The 14,197-nt window shown below is 42.6% G+C and overlaps 2 protein-coding genes across 2 annotated transcripts; both read right to left on the reverse strand.

The window, feature by feature from the left end:
• Nucleotides 1-66: 66 nt before the first annotated feature.
• Nucleotides 67-9,575, reverse strand: LOC101780017 (cleavage stimulation factor subunit 77). Its single transcript, XM_004968575.3, has 23 exons — nucleotides 9,307-9,575; nucleotides 9,090-9,185; nucleotides 8,947-9,009; nucleotides 8,762-8,871; nucleotides 8,524-8,624; nucleotides 8,376-8,437; nucleotides 8,129-8,269; nucleotides 7,793-7,921; nucleotides 6,896-6,942; nucleotides 6,393-6,456; nucleotides 5,576-5,696; nucleotides 4,765-4,823; nucleotides 4,612-4,680; nucleotides 4,386-4,526; nucleotides 3,501-3,565; nucleotides 3,188-3,284; nucleotides 2,869-2,928; nucleotides 2,166-2,318; nucleotides 1,504-1,570; nucleotides 1,316-1,426; nucleotides 944-1,054; nucleotides 628-804; nucleotides 67-548 (listed from the first exon to the last, which is right to left on the reverse strand). Exons 1-23 carry the CDS (start codon nucleotides 9,316-9,318, stop codon nucleotides 337-339), a joined length of 2,268 nt encoding a protein of 755 aa, XP_004968632.1. The 5' UTR covers nucleotides 9,319-9,575; the 3' UTR covers nucleotides 67-336.
• Nucleotides 9,576-10,373: 798 nt separating this feature from the next.
• On the reverse strand, nucleotides 10,374-11,700 carry LOC101780703 (transcription factor MUTE). The gene is made up of 2 exons (XM_004968577.3): nucleotides 11,101-11,700; nucleotides 10,374-10,937 (listed from the first exon to the last, which is right to left on the reverse strand). Exons 1-2 carry the CDS (start codon nucleotides 11,647-11,649, stop codon nucleotides 10,779-10,781), a joined length of 708 nt encoding a protein of 235 aa, XP_004968634.1. The 5' UTR covers nucleotides 11,650-11,700; the 3' UTR covers nucleotides 10,374-10,778.
• Between the last annotated feature and the right edge of the window lie 2,497 nt (nucleotides 11,701-14,197).

Genomic DNA, 14,197 nt, shown 5'->3' on the forward strand with positions numbered 1-14,197 from the left:
CGACTTTCTGAAGTTGTCGTCCCCTCAGGCCCGCGACACTACAATCCATAAAACAACAGAATGGCATTGCATTGGAGGGGTTGTTTTATTAATCAACTCAAAGCACTTGGATGGTATGGCACTCTTGAAAATAAAAAATAAATAAAACACTCTATTGGGATTGGCCTTACACACGGCTTAGCAAGTTAGCATCAACAGTCTCGGTTTGGTTCTTACATTACTCTGCAGCAATGTAAATTCTGAAACACAGCCACTAGATGAATTCCATTAAAGTACAACATCTACGTCTGTACTGTGATTTGCTAAAAAAAATATTAGTAACTACAGTACTAACAACTAGTCTGTGCTCGCAGAGTGGTCCCCGGAGAAGGCGCTTCCACCACCGGAGAAGGAGAATGCCGAGGATCCAGACTGCTGCGAGGCAGCGGCGGCACCACCCACGCCCAGCCCACGGCTCCTCTGGATCTGCCGAAGCCTGAATATGTCCCTTGGCACTGCAGCTTGGCTCTGCACCGTCGCGGCATCTTCTTCCTCTTGCACCCCGTGTCCTGCATTCCATTCCCATTCCATCGAGCTTAGATCACCTCAGAGTCCATTTAATCACACAGACAGTGACGGGTTACTTACTTCCGGCGTCCTTCCTCCTCTCTCTTGGAGGTCTATGAACAGATCCATTCTGGTTCAGTCCAGATTTGCCGACGCCTGAGAGCTCGCTCGCACCACTTGCTTTCCCAGCATTCTGTGTGACTGGCAAGGTGCTCTGCAGCAGTACGCTGAGCACCACATCAATATCCGGTGATGGTCCTGCCAAGATGTTCACATATTCAGCGTGTACTCAAAACAGATCATTCAGCTGTGCATGTCATGCAAATAGGAAGCCCTCAGCACTCAACAGCCCACAATGAAGGCAATACTCTACGAGAGAGGAGTGACGTGTGACGACCTTCAATAGCAGGCAAGTTCTTGATGAAAGATGCCGTCGCTGGAGAAAGCGTTTTGAGCATGTCTTCAACCTCCTTTGTGTACCCACTGGTAGCAGCTGAAAACTCTGGACCTGACAAATCAACATTGATGTCTTCAAAACAATGATTTTCCAATCTTGCCAACCAAGGGGTTGGACTAGTCTAAAAAGCAATATCCCATGGTCAATCCAACCACAAACTCTATTCTATAAACCCTTCCCAGGCTGATAAAAACAGCTAGGTCATCCAAAACACAGAAAGGAATGGAGTTCTGCTAGCTTATCTTTTGTCAAAGGAAAATGAGCTCAAACACAAAAGTTTTGGAAAAGTGTAAAGTTCTTCCATGCAAATACCTTTCATCTGTCTCGGATCATAAATAACCATTTGGGAAGTCTCAGGACGAACAACTTTTGCAGATTGTGGTAGCAACCTCGTATTTGCACTAATTCCGAGAGTACCTTTATCTGCACCAGAAAAAGCATACACATTCAGCAACTTTACCATATAATGCAATGACATCCTCTAAAAGAAAGCGGCTCACCTAGCATATTACTGCTATTTAGCAAAGTTGATCTGTCGACCTTCTTAACAATGTTTTTTGCAAGCCACTGCAATAGTAAAATTAAGAAAGATAAGTGAGGCTTCTCCATGGAAACCAAACAGTAACTGTGAAAAAACTGCATCGGAAGTATCAACCAGCAAAACATTACATTTCTGACCCAAATTAACTGAGAATTCAAGGGCTGCATCCAAGTTGTATCATATTATTGGTACACGAAATCTACTCAAATATTTTTAATTTATGGGAGCATAAACACTCTAGCCCCTGGAATCACTAGTCTGTACCTTCCGATTGTTGCAAGAAGCTTGCAGAATCACTGCTGAGGCCACACATACAAATATATATACTTTAGGCAAACTTGTTAATCTAAGTTACATCAAGTATGTAGTCCAAACAGTTACAGATGTCCCTTGGTGCGCAAACTTTTTAAAGACTGCACATTACACTAAGATCAGTGGAAGTCTTTTTTACCTAAATAATACTTTAGCTTGTGAGTGGATTCCAAATTGACCGCATAACTCACAAACAGATAACTTAATTTGGTTATTTAGTACATAACTTCACAGCCGGTACAGGAATGCAAACACAATTGCTTATGTATAGATCACACAAGCTTAATGTATAAGTTGGATAGTGCAGACCTCTTGTCTCACTAGATAACCCAATTCTTTTGATGAACATGGCCAAAGATCCATATAACTGTATCGAGAAACTACGTCATGAAGCGTGTTTTCTGATGCAGATAGGACATCCTCTGATGTCCTAGATAGGGCCTCCTTCCTTCTTTGTTCAACCTGAGGAAACACAATTTTTAGGTATATTGCACGCAAAAAATGTAGTTCTCCAGTGAAAATATGAAAAATACTTATAAGACTCAGAAACATGAAAATGCTAAAAGAGAAGAGAAGGACTCAGAAGGGAACACTGAAAGATGGGAAGAAGGAAGTGGAAATGTTAATTGACAAAGCAGTATGGCACACATGCTAGTTAGTAAGAAACATGCAACTGACCGTATAATGGGAAGGCAAGTAAAGGAAAGAGCAAAAGCTAACTGAACCATACACCATGATTTAATATTATCTATGGTACTTGCCGGCACTGTTTCATAAACTATCAATGGATAGTATGGTTCTAAACTTCTAATGTAATCCATTGTGGGGAAGCTTACAAAAAATGTGTTGTAAGCTACACCAGGGATGGCACATCCAAACCACAAATACGGAGAACCAGTCAATTTTAACCACAACTGTGCACTTGTGAAAAAAAAGGCATATTTCATTGTGCAGTGACAACCTCAACATGCACTTTGCACAGATTTACAAAACTAATGAACAGAGCTTGTACCTTAAGCATGCTTGATAAGTCCCCATAAGTCTGCTCAAATTGAACAAATCTTTTCCATACCTACAAGATAATAGCAACATCCATTAATTCAGATAACAAACGTATCTATATGCATTTTGCACCTCTAACAAATATCCAGTAACATGACTACATTAGTTGCCAAAGCAACTGAGAATTCCAAAAAAAAAAAGGCATAAATAGCCAAATTATGAGCTATTAATGCTTATTGGTACTGTCAAAGTTCAGTGCTGATTAAGACCTTGCTTAAGAAAATGCGAAGTGATGCAGAAAAGGCATCACAATATAACAAAAGGCTTACCTCTGTGGATTTCTCAGGAGGAAGTAAGCTTAGTGCTCTCTCAAACAAAGCACGCACATTTCTATCATCATTTAAACGACACAGGAAGTCTGCATATCTGAATAAAGCATCAGTTTCAGTAATCTTACTATAATATAAAGCAAGTGCAAATCCTTCTCAGTCCCCAATATATGAATATAGCATTTGACACACATTAATCAGTGGAGCAAGTGATTTTCAATATATGCATGAGAGCATAACAGACCATAAAACACATGGTCATTCTAGGGGAGAATTGCCAATTGAGTCAAAGAAAAGGTTAAAAAAAACTTACTCAAGGATGTATCCTGGCTCATGCATAAATCTCTTTAAACCTGCTTCAAAAACACTTTGTGCCACCTATAAGAGCATACTTACCATATGTTAATAATGAACTAACTATAGCAAACTGAAGGAAGAAATGAAATCAAGAATCAGTATGTATATAATATGAAATGTTATCTTCAAAACTAACTAGAATTGAGCTCAACGTAAAATGCTAACGGAATTAGTATAATAGTCCACAAAACCTACTTCCTTAATCCTTATCATATCTAATGCAACTTTAATGGATCAATTTTCTTTTCAACACCTGCATAACTTTATGAAAAGCGTATCATATGGCATATTTGCTTCATGAAAATGTATGTGGAAACAAGATGGCCAGCAGAAAAACATCAGTGCACCATCATTGGCTTATTAAAACCAAATTTCACCACTCTGCCGGTTTCAGTTCGTAGACAATCTTTGTCAATCTTGTGCAGCTTAAATTGGATGGCATGGAACTGTATGCCCCAAAAAACAAACAATCATGGGATGAATTCTAATCCTCTGCATGACCCAAACAACTCACTAGGATGGCCAGATTAAAAAAGGTCCCACTTTATGTAGCTTGCCCAGAAAGGACATGAAGGCTTTGTTGCTGACATGGAAGATTACTTAAAAAGGTTCCAAAGGATAAATACTAAAAGTGAAAGATGCTACAAAGTGAATCTATAAACGTTATTGAAGATATGATTTTGTGATGAACTCATGGTTTTTGAAACTTGAACTCAATGCTACATATTAGACCATATGAAACCTACACATTTATTTCTAATTGTCTTCACCACTCTATCAAACCAATATTGAACCTATGAAAAACAAAGGAAAAAAATATAGATGCCATCACTTTCACAACCTTTGCATCCTTGTCGATGCAGAATGCCATTGTAGCATAAGCAACATACACATGATAAGTGCAGCTTGGTGACTTCCGAGCATCCAGAAAGTACTTACGAGCTGCTTCAATGCCTTCAGTTCTTCTTAAGAACCGAATAAACTACAGTAGGAAACCACAGCACAAAATTTATCACAAAGTGCTCAACGATAGAACATAAGTACATCAAAAAATAATGCCACCTCACCTGAATGTGTGCAAGTGAGGTTACACTAGCATTTTCACCTAGAAGAGACTCGTATATTGTCTTAGCGGTCTACAAAGGAAAGTGTATATGAGAAAACAAAGATTATCCTAAGAGAGATTCTAGCTTATTAGTGATGAAGGGCAGGTAATGGACCTGTATTGCCCCTCTGGACTCTTCCATTTCAGCAAAGGCATACTTAAGTAATTCAGAATCTAGGAAAGAGAATTTCAGGGGTCAAATTAGGCCAGAAACGCTGCTTTAGATGTAACAAATCTAACTCAAAATGGATACAAAAAAATATTTCCCAGGTCTGCTCGATGCAAGCATGCAACATGATTAGAATTACGAACTACATGTCATTCTCTGATATCTGTAGTATTCAGCATGATTTAAGCAGGGCAGTTGTTATGTTATTTAAGTATATAATACATTTATCACAATAAAGAATTCATGAGGTTCACTAGTAGTCCATTTGACTGTAAGCAAGACATCTACTACAACAGGTTGGTGGTTACAATAAAGAATTCATGAGGCTCACTGCTCCTTTCAGTTGACAGATTGAATTGTTCACTTGCTCTTGGAACACAAACTGAACTGCCCAGGGCATGAACTAACATGTGGGTACACAGACAAGTGGAGGCATTCAATTCAATATCCTCCTCGAAAATATGCAGTGCCTTAAATAACCTCCTCAAAGATGTCATCTCCCGGTGGTAATGTATGTCCCCCTGGAGACGTACTTAGGGAATATTCCAATTCATCTATGAAATTTATTTAAGTAAACCAGTCATTTAGTTCTACCAGGTAAAGTCTGCAACTCCTGGCAGTAGATAAACCTATTTGAAACTCTGTTCTTGTTTTTCCCCGACATTCCTTCCAGATACATACTCCAAAATAATTCATTGACTAGTAGAACGAATATCCATAATTGAATTAACTGCCGAATCCATTAAGAAAATGTTACCAGGGATCGCCTTTAGAGCACGCTGAAATATTTTGGCTGCCGAATCCATTGAACCGTTCTTTGCATGCCACATAGCATAATCGTACCATATATCCGGATGATGATATAGATACATCAGGCACTGGCAAAAAAAATGTAATAATTAAATCAATTGCATTCGGCCCATTGACCATTTACAAAATCTATATGTTCCGCTGTGCAATGGCAGAACCAGTCAATTCAGGCCTCAAGGTTAAAAGATTCAAGGTAAGAGACATTTCTATAGGGTACAGTAGCCCAAATAGCAACTTCAGTGATTTTAATTGTATTGGGTAAACTAAAACAATAAAAGCAAGAACTACATAGAAAATCTGAAAAGAAAATCTCAAATACGCAGGAGAGATGCGTATTATTCCATTAATGAAGAACAAATCTGAAAACTTCAATTTGCTTCCATAAAGTCAAAGCACATAGAAGATGTTTTTTTCCCTTTTTGACCATGAAATGTGGGGGTCTTCACAGTGTATAAATACAAAGGAGTAATGAGCATTTGTACAAGAAAGGAAAGAAAGAGACGGGTTAGGAAGTAAATACAAACTCTAGCCTATAAACTATTTAGCCATAACAGTGTATAGACAAGATGTTTATAAATGTCCTAAACGAGATATTTACACATGTCAAAAATACGATCACACTGTATAAAGCTTCCTGACTAGAGTTAAACAAAAGAATGATACATGCAGTATCATCTCAATCGTAGGCCTCTAGCATCAAAGTATACAGATAGAAATAAGCTTAGGCCTCTAGCATCTAAGTGTACGGATAGAAATAAGCTTACTTGCTCATAAGTAAAGGTAACACGCCTATTAGCTGTTGTAACATCTATCCTTTGAGGGTTCCCCCTAGATTGAAACAGAATTCTTGCAGTTAGTAGAGATGTAAGGACTAATCTTATATGGAAGTGACAAACTGGACAGCAAGTTAGAGTTAATGGTTCGATCCATAATTTGCCCCCACAGAATGACCATAAAGAAAAGAAAAGGTATATACAGATCGCAGAACATAAACAAGCTACAACTTACAGTTAAGCATAGAAAACAAAAATGCTACACTAAGTTCAGAAGGCATGATCAAATTGTACATGTAATAAGTCATACTCTCTAAATTGCAAATAAATAAAAACTATATAATCATTTGAAGGTGGAGGTAAGAGGATAAGAATATGAAGAACAAAATTAAATTAAGTGGCCCTCTATAAAATTAAATTAAGTGGAGGAAGAAAAACATGGGTGATTTTTCACTCATGGCAACGTAGCATGTGTGACACAGATGCTTACTCACTTTTCAAATGCCAAAAGTCTTTTCCATGCCATACACTGTTGCTCTTCCTGTGAAATAAGTGAACAAGTTATCTGTCACTCATATAGTAGTCATTTGGACCTACCAGACTGAAAAGGAAGTGAACATAATTTTCCAGTGTTGAAAAAAATTGTCAGAAAAAGGTTCAATAATCCAAAGCAACATCAGTAAATGAAACACAAAAATTACACTTTATAAGGTAGGGTATTTGTATCTTTATTAAGTTTAATATGGTAGTCATAGCCTGAAATTGAGGAGAAACACAATAGCCCAAACACATTATGGGAGAAGTTCCATTTGATGCATATGAAACTGACCCAATGAAAAATTTTACTTTCACATTAAGCAGATGCAGTCCACAATAAATTTCTATTTGTGAATACTGGGCAGGTACTGAATGGACTTCAGCTAACTAGCTATACAGGTTGCAAGTTTTAGCGCATTCAATTTTTCTGTTTGTGGTAGTACTGCAGAAGCAAATTGAGGTGCAACAAGGGGGAGAGAAACTTCCATGTCATACAATTTAAGCTATCTTTCTAGGGGCAACAAACAAACTTCAAACTGAGACAACAGCAACCGCAGCAGAATGACAGAGCCTTTTAGTTCGAAGTAGGTTGGGGTAGGCTAGAGATGAAACACAACAAGAACCATCAACAATGAGGATATAAAAGTAGAAAACATGTATTAATAATATATTAAAACGTATTTCAAACTGAAACATGGTGTCCATACAACGACGACAAAGCCCTTAGCCCCAAGTAAGTAGGAGTACACTACAAATAGTTATCTATAAATATTTTTTAAGTCAACATCTATGGGGTTGCACCATAACTAGTCACCTAGTATGAATCAATATTAGGACCTGAGAAAATGGCTTACCTTGAAAGAGCCTGTAGGGGGGATGGCCAGCACATTCCAATCAATATCATCAATGTACTTTTTTCGCTCTCTATATACAGCTTTAGCACTGTTAAACTTTGGTTGATATTCAGATAACAAACCTTTTGCCTGGAACATGCATAAGTAATCATCAGCTCAAGTACGGTTGTACAAGCTATGAAGTAAAATGAAGTCAAGTTTACATTGCCAAAAGGTTGGTAATATTAAAACAGCAGAAAATCATATAAGAACTAAGTTTCTTTTTCCCAACACAACTTCTAGACTTGGCATGCTCCTTTGCAGAAAGATTAAAATCCAGACAGAAATTCCAATTACCAAGGTGCGGCTGACAGAATTCTCGAAGTTCTCGTAATCCTTCCATAGCTGTTCTACATGATTAGTAGGAACTAAAATTGCCTTCTGGTACACTTTACGTACAGTAGTCATGCGATGCGACTCTTCCTGGGGCGTCACAACCTAAAGAATTTGCAAGCCAGCAATGACCCAGAAAACAAACACAAATATTAAGGCCATGATATTACAATGGGGAATCGAACAGGAAATAAGAAGTAGCACAACAGACCGGCATTGACTTCAAGAAAGCGATATATTCCATCCAAATAGGGCCAGAAGCGGCATCGTTCCCTGGAGATTTAAAGCTTATTAGTACATTCTAATCGAAAAGTGGCTTCATCACCAGACACTGCTTGGAATGAGAATCTTCTGCTTACCAACATAGTTCAGCATGAAATCAAAAGCCTTTTTTGTCTCATCGAGACCCTCAGAGCCCCTTTTATCGTTTATTCTCCTGATGAAGTTGATGTAACAGCGCCTGCAAGTTAGACCCGACCAGGGAGAATCAATGATCCAATGTTCTTGCATGAGAGCAGATATCCGTGCGTGTCAACCCAGATAGATAGAGCATGCGTGTGCAAGGTTTAATATGCGGCAGGTGAGTTGAGCACAGACCAGAGGCTAATGTGGAGGCAGTTGAGCAGGCATCTGCTGAAAATCTGCTTGGTGGCATCGTCATTGTTGGTGGCCATGTAGGCTTCGACATACTGCTTCCAGTATTTGGCCTGCGCATCACATTGTTTGTCAGTACTTTGGCAGAACGAATGAGGAAGCAAAGGATCAAGCGAAAGTATACTGACAGCCGTGGGGAAGGTGGCCAGAAGCTTCTCGTAGATGGGGGCGGCCTCGTTGATGGGGAGCAGCTGAAATTTGATAGGGTTGGATTGGGTTGGGGGAAATTCAGTTGAGGTGAGTAGAGCAGAGTTGGGAATAGAGGACTGACGAGGGCCTCCTTGGCGAGGATCTCGGCGGCCTGGACGTTGTAGATGTCGCTGCCATCGCCATGGCCGCCGCCTCCTCCTCCTCCTCCTCCGGATTTCTGCACCAAAGCACGAGTGATTCAGTACAGTGATTGATTCCCCCATGCCACAGACGGAGGCCAGGCCCTAACTGTGAGGTATGGAGAGAGCGACACGGGAGGAATTAGCCAAGCCACTTGCCTCTTCAGGCATCTAGGTATCGGTTGGCCGTCGAAGCCAGCGACCGTGGTTCAGTTGCGCCGCTCCACGCCGCCGGTGGGGATTGAACTTGACGGGTTGAGCGAGTGGAGGGGAAGGAATAGGGGCGCTAAAGCTGAAGCACCGGTGTGGCGGCCCTGTTCAGTCGTCTCCCTCCGTTCTTCCCCTAGCAAGTAGCAATAGACTAGACCAGTAAGCGCGCGCGGTCGGAGGGAGGAGAGCGAGGGAGGAAGCCGGAGCTTGAAGACGACTAGAGAAGGGAGATGAGACGGAGGAGGACGAAGGGGATATGGGCCGGGCCGATTTAGCACCTGTGGGCCGTGCTGATTATAGCACCTGTGGGCCGGATCATACTCATGCTCCCTCGTACATATAGGGAGGGATTGGGCCTGTGGTACCGGCCCTACTATTCAGTTTGAGTTCACCGTCACCATGGGAATTACCGTCATCCTCGTTGCAAAACGATCAGTAAAGTGTCGCTCACCTCTCACATGTTTCGTCTCACTGTCTCAGCTACCGATCACCAGACCACATGAATGTTGTTCTTAGATGTTTGTTTGCTTCTCTTAGGGTGTGTTTGGTTGCATGCACCATATGATGCATATATGGATGATCCTGGATGGGATGGTTCAACCAATTTGTTTGTACCATATGGTTCATCTAATTAGTAGAATAATGTATTAAGTGGGATGGACTCATCCTGGATGAGTGGGTTCAATTCACCCAACCAAACAAAAGGATCATTATTATTTTGAATCATTTCATACATGAATCAAATGATACAACCAACCAAACGCACCCTTAGTTGCATCTGATGAACATGAGTTATTTCGAAAGTTTCTGAATGTATATACTTTTAACTTGTTGATGAATGCCACCAGCAATGACCGAAGTTTGTGGTGTCGATGTATTGCTGCACCAACAACATTGGCCACCAACAAAGACGGAGGATGCATTTCTCGTACGATCAAAAGTTTGAGCCAGTGAGGAGACTTTCCTTTGAACACCATTTCGTCGCACAGCTTCTCAATGATGGGGGGACTGTGCTCTTCCGGAGACAAGAAATTGTATTTATAATATTATAATAACCGGCGGATTCTTGACTACAAGTAGTGGTCATACGCTTCATACAGATTACAGAGCACACATGGATGTGTGTAATTGTGTCGCACAAACTAAAGCTAGCTATCTAGCTCTACTTAGATCGACCTGCAGATAGATGAGAGAGACGAGGTCCATGGAACTTTGAGCCAGGACTTCCTTCGTTCTAAATTGTAGATTTTTTTAACTTTCTAGGTTCATAGATATTATTATGCACCTAGACATACAGATGCATAATAATATCTATGAATCTAAAAAACTAAACCGATCTACAATTTGGAATGAAGGGCAAAGAGCAAGGAAGGAGATCGATCTAGTGTAACTAGCTAACTAGCTGCATTATCAATCCGTCGTTATATGGTCATGGGCATGGCTGAGTACATGAGATTATTCTCCTGCTGGTCCACCAGCACCAGCTGCTCATGATCCTGCTCCTGCTCCCTGCCGCAGACGAAGGTCTGCTGCACCTCGTAGGCAAGGTCCTCAACACTGACCTGGCACTCCAGCCCGATCTGCACACATATATGCAACAACAACATGTAATCAGCTGCAGCTTCATCTATCAGTGCTTGCAACAAGCTAGGGTAAGGGCTTGAACATAATGCCAACAATTATAGCGCGCAATCAATAATGAAGAACAATATTAATAATGCATGATGCGGCGGATCGGCGTGCCTTGAGGACGAAGGAGTGGAGGACGGTGTCGTCCATGGTGCTGATGTTGAGGTGGAGCACCTCGAGGTGGAGGGCCTCGAGCAGGGCGACCATCGTGGCGGCCTGGCCGGGCGCGCGGCGGGAGAGCGTGCGCAGCAGGACGTTGGCGCCGGAGATCCTGGCCTCCACGTCGGCCACGGGGGAGTTGCAGCAGGCGGCGAGCTCCTTCACCGCCGGGGCCACCTTGCCGACGACCGGCGGGGACGGGGTGCTGCTCCCGGCGCTGCTGCTGGTGGCGCCGCCGGAGGAGGAGAGGAGGTGGGAGCGCGGGCTGGGCGTGGGGCTCGGGGTGAAGCCGAAGCCGCCGCTGCCGCTGCTGCTGCGGCGCTTCTTGCGGGCCTCGAGGGAGTCGAGCACCTGCTGCAGCTCCCGGATGAAGTCGATGGCGCCGCCGATGATGGACGCCTGGTCGCCGCGCTTGATGTACAGCGCCGGCGTCAGCGACCGCAGCACCTTGAGGTGCTCGTTCATCTGCCGCCGCCGGTTGCGCTCCACCGCGATGTGCGACATGGCTAGCTGCTGCTTGGTCGACGGGTCCGGCCGATGGATGATCGATGTGATTGATGTAGCTACTAGCTGCAAACACAACAAGGATACCCAGCTATATATATGCATCCATGGTGGGTAGGGTACGGTCGTCCCTGCTCTGGATGGAGCTCTAGGGAAGAAGGTTCGGCGCCTGGTACATGTCTGCAGCTAGCGCAGTTGCAGTTGCACGTACGCGGGCGCGGGGTGGGGACCACGCATGGTGCATGCAGCGGTGTCGTATGTGTGATCGCCTTTTATTTTAAATATTAATACTCGATCGATCTCTTGTGCTATGGCTGGCTTGCTGCCTTGCTCCGATCCGATCCGATCCACACACAGCAACAGCATGCGATAGATGCAATGCATGCATGTCCCCGCCGTGACCGTGCGCGCGTGGAACGACGAGTAGCCAGCTACCTGTTGCATGCATGGAGGATGCACGCACGGATGGAGCGCCGCGGCATGCACGGGATCGGAGGTGAATGGAGTTCGTGCAACAAGCTAGCTGGGCGCAACAGCGACACCGGCCGGCCATGCTTGTGTGCATGACCCGATCGATCGGGAATAACTTAGCGTGCGGCATACCAGCATGCGCGTTCCGTATACGTCTAGCTACATCCTGTTTGCAGAAGCAGCACAGTAACCCTTTCTTTTTTTGAAACGAAAGAAAAAAAATTGAAACGAAGCAGCTGCAGTAACCTAGCTATACTCTTTCTCTATTGCTTCGGAGCATGATCGGTGATTAATTAATCAAATTATATGCAAGTTACATCACTTGCTAGATTGTTAACCCAGTGACGAGGACATCACCATCAACGATACATCCACGCCCATACAAGTATCATTTTCTTCACAGATACAAGTAACAGTTTCTTGTCCTATTACTCGCGCCCGTGCTCGTCAACTTAATCATCAAGTAAGTTTACTCTTGAGTTCCTATCCATCATATTTAGACCATGAAGACGCGTGCACTCTTGTTTTGGTTAGGAACCGGGGAGAGTTAGGAACTGGGGAGAAGACTGAAAGGGAAAAGGATTCGCGCAGGTTGGATTCGGACTGCAGGACAGGTCCAACCTGCAGGACAGGACCAACTTGTGATGGCCACCACTGTCGCATACGGACTCGGATTGGGATATTTAAGTACTTCATGGAATTCTTATAAACTCTATTTTCATATGGATCTAGACTCAAGTCTATATCAATTCTGAGGAGGTCGCAATGACCGAATTACTATCGAGAGGTTTTCTATCTAAAGGTGCTGCGTCGCCTTATTTTGGCCCAATAGGCCATCTATTTAGTCGGGTCCATTAGGGACGCATCCTAGGGTTGGAGCACGACCTCAACATCCTGGTGGTCATCCTCCTACCTTCATATACCCCATAGCCGCCACCAAGGACAGTTGGATTTTGTTTAGATCAAGTTTAGCACTCGCTACTTGCTTGTAAGCGCGTGTGCTAGATCAGCCGCTCGTCTTCTTATCTTCGAAACCCCACCTTATTTCAGATTGAGTTTGAAACCTTCATCTTCATCTAGTAAATTAAGTACTTGTTATACTTGTTCTTGCTAGTTCTTCGATTTCTTGCATGATAAGTGCCCTAGTGGCCGGGTGACACGCTTCACAAGATCGTGGCAGCCATTGGAGGTGGTGTATCGGTTGCTAAGGTGCAGCTTGGAAGGCTGTAGTCTAGCTTTGAATGTCGTTTTCATCCGCCAATCGAAGTTATCCCACGTCCTCTCATTGAAAGATCAGGAATCAACCCTGGCGGGTTCCTATCAGTTGGCAATCAGAGTAAGGTTTATCGGTGAGAGACTTCCAATTCTTCGCTGTTTTACTTTCCCATAGTCCAGAAAAAGCCCAAAAAAATTAGTAGATTAGTTTACCCGCAATCCTATAAACCCTTTGAGCCTTTGCTAGCACTGTTTAGTTAGGGCTTGTTAAGTTTTTGGTTGCATCGGTTGTATCGAGTTGCTGGTCTTAGTTTTAGTCCTTTAGAGTTTCGAGTTCTTGTCACGTTCTAGTCACAATCGTGTGCTACCATATAAACTTTTTGTTAATTGAATCCGAATACATCTTTGTATTCAAGTCCGAGTAGGAATCTGAGTTGTTTGAAACCGAATCCCACGTGGTGTTGAAGTTCAACTTGGAATTGATTTTCAGTCCGAATCGGTTTTGAGACCGAATCCCACGCCGTGGTACCAAATCCTTTTGTTGTTGAGCTTGTGCTATATATATTGAAGTGTTCTAGAAAGGCAGCAGTAGTTCATACATATACTCGACTTCTCCACATTGTGCATATTCCGTAGGCTCGGCATACTCCAGAGAGAGAGAGTATCTTTTTTTTACCAGAACACCCTTGTCCTCTTGGGAAAAGCTTGTGTGGTGTGTGATTCTTGTGAAGTCTTTTTTTCATACAATCAGTTTTGAGGATCCCCTGAAAAAAAGGAAAAAAGGAAAAAGAAAGAATAAAAAACAGGAAGAAAAGGGTTGTTCATTGTGCTTGTCTTTTGTTTTCCGGTGGTGTGTTGTGAC

The sequence above is a fragment of the Setaria italica genome, chromosome V (assembly GCF_000263155.2).
Source record: "Setaria italica strain Yugu1 chromosome V, Setaria_italica_v2.0, whole genome shotgun sequence".
NCBI classification, from domain to species: domain Eukaryota; kingdom Viridiplantae; phylum Streptophyta; class Magnoliopsida; order Poales; family Poaceae; genus Setaria; species Setaria italica.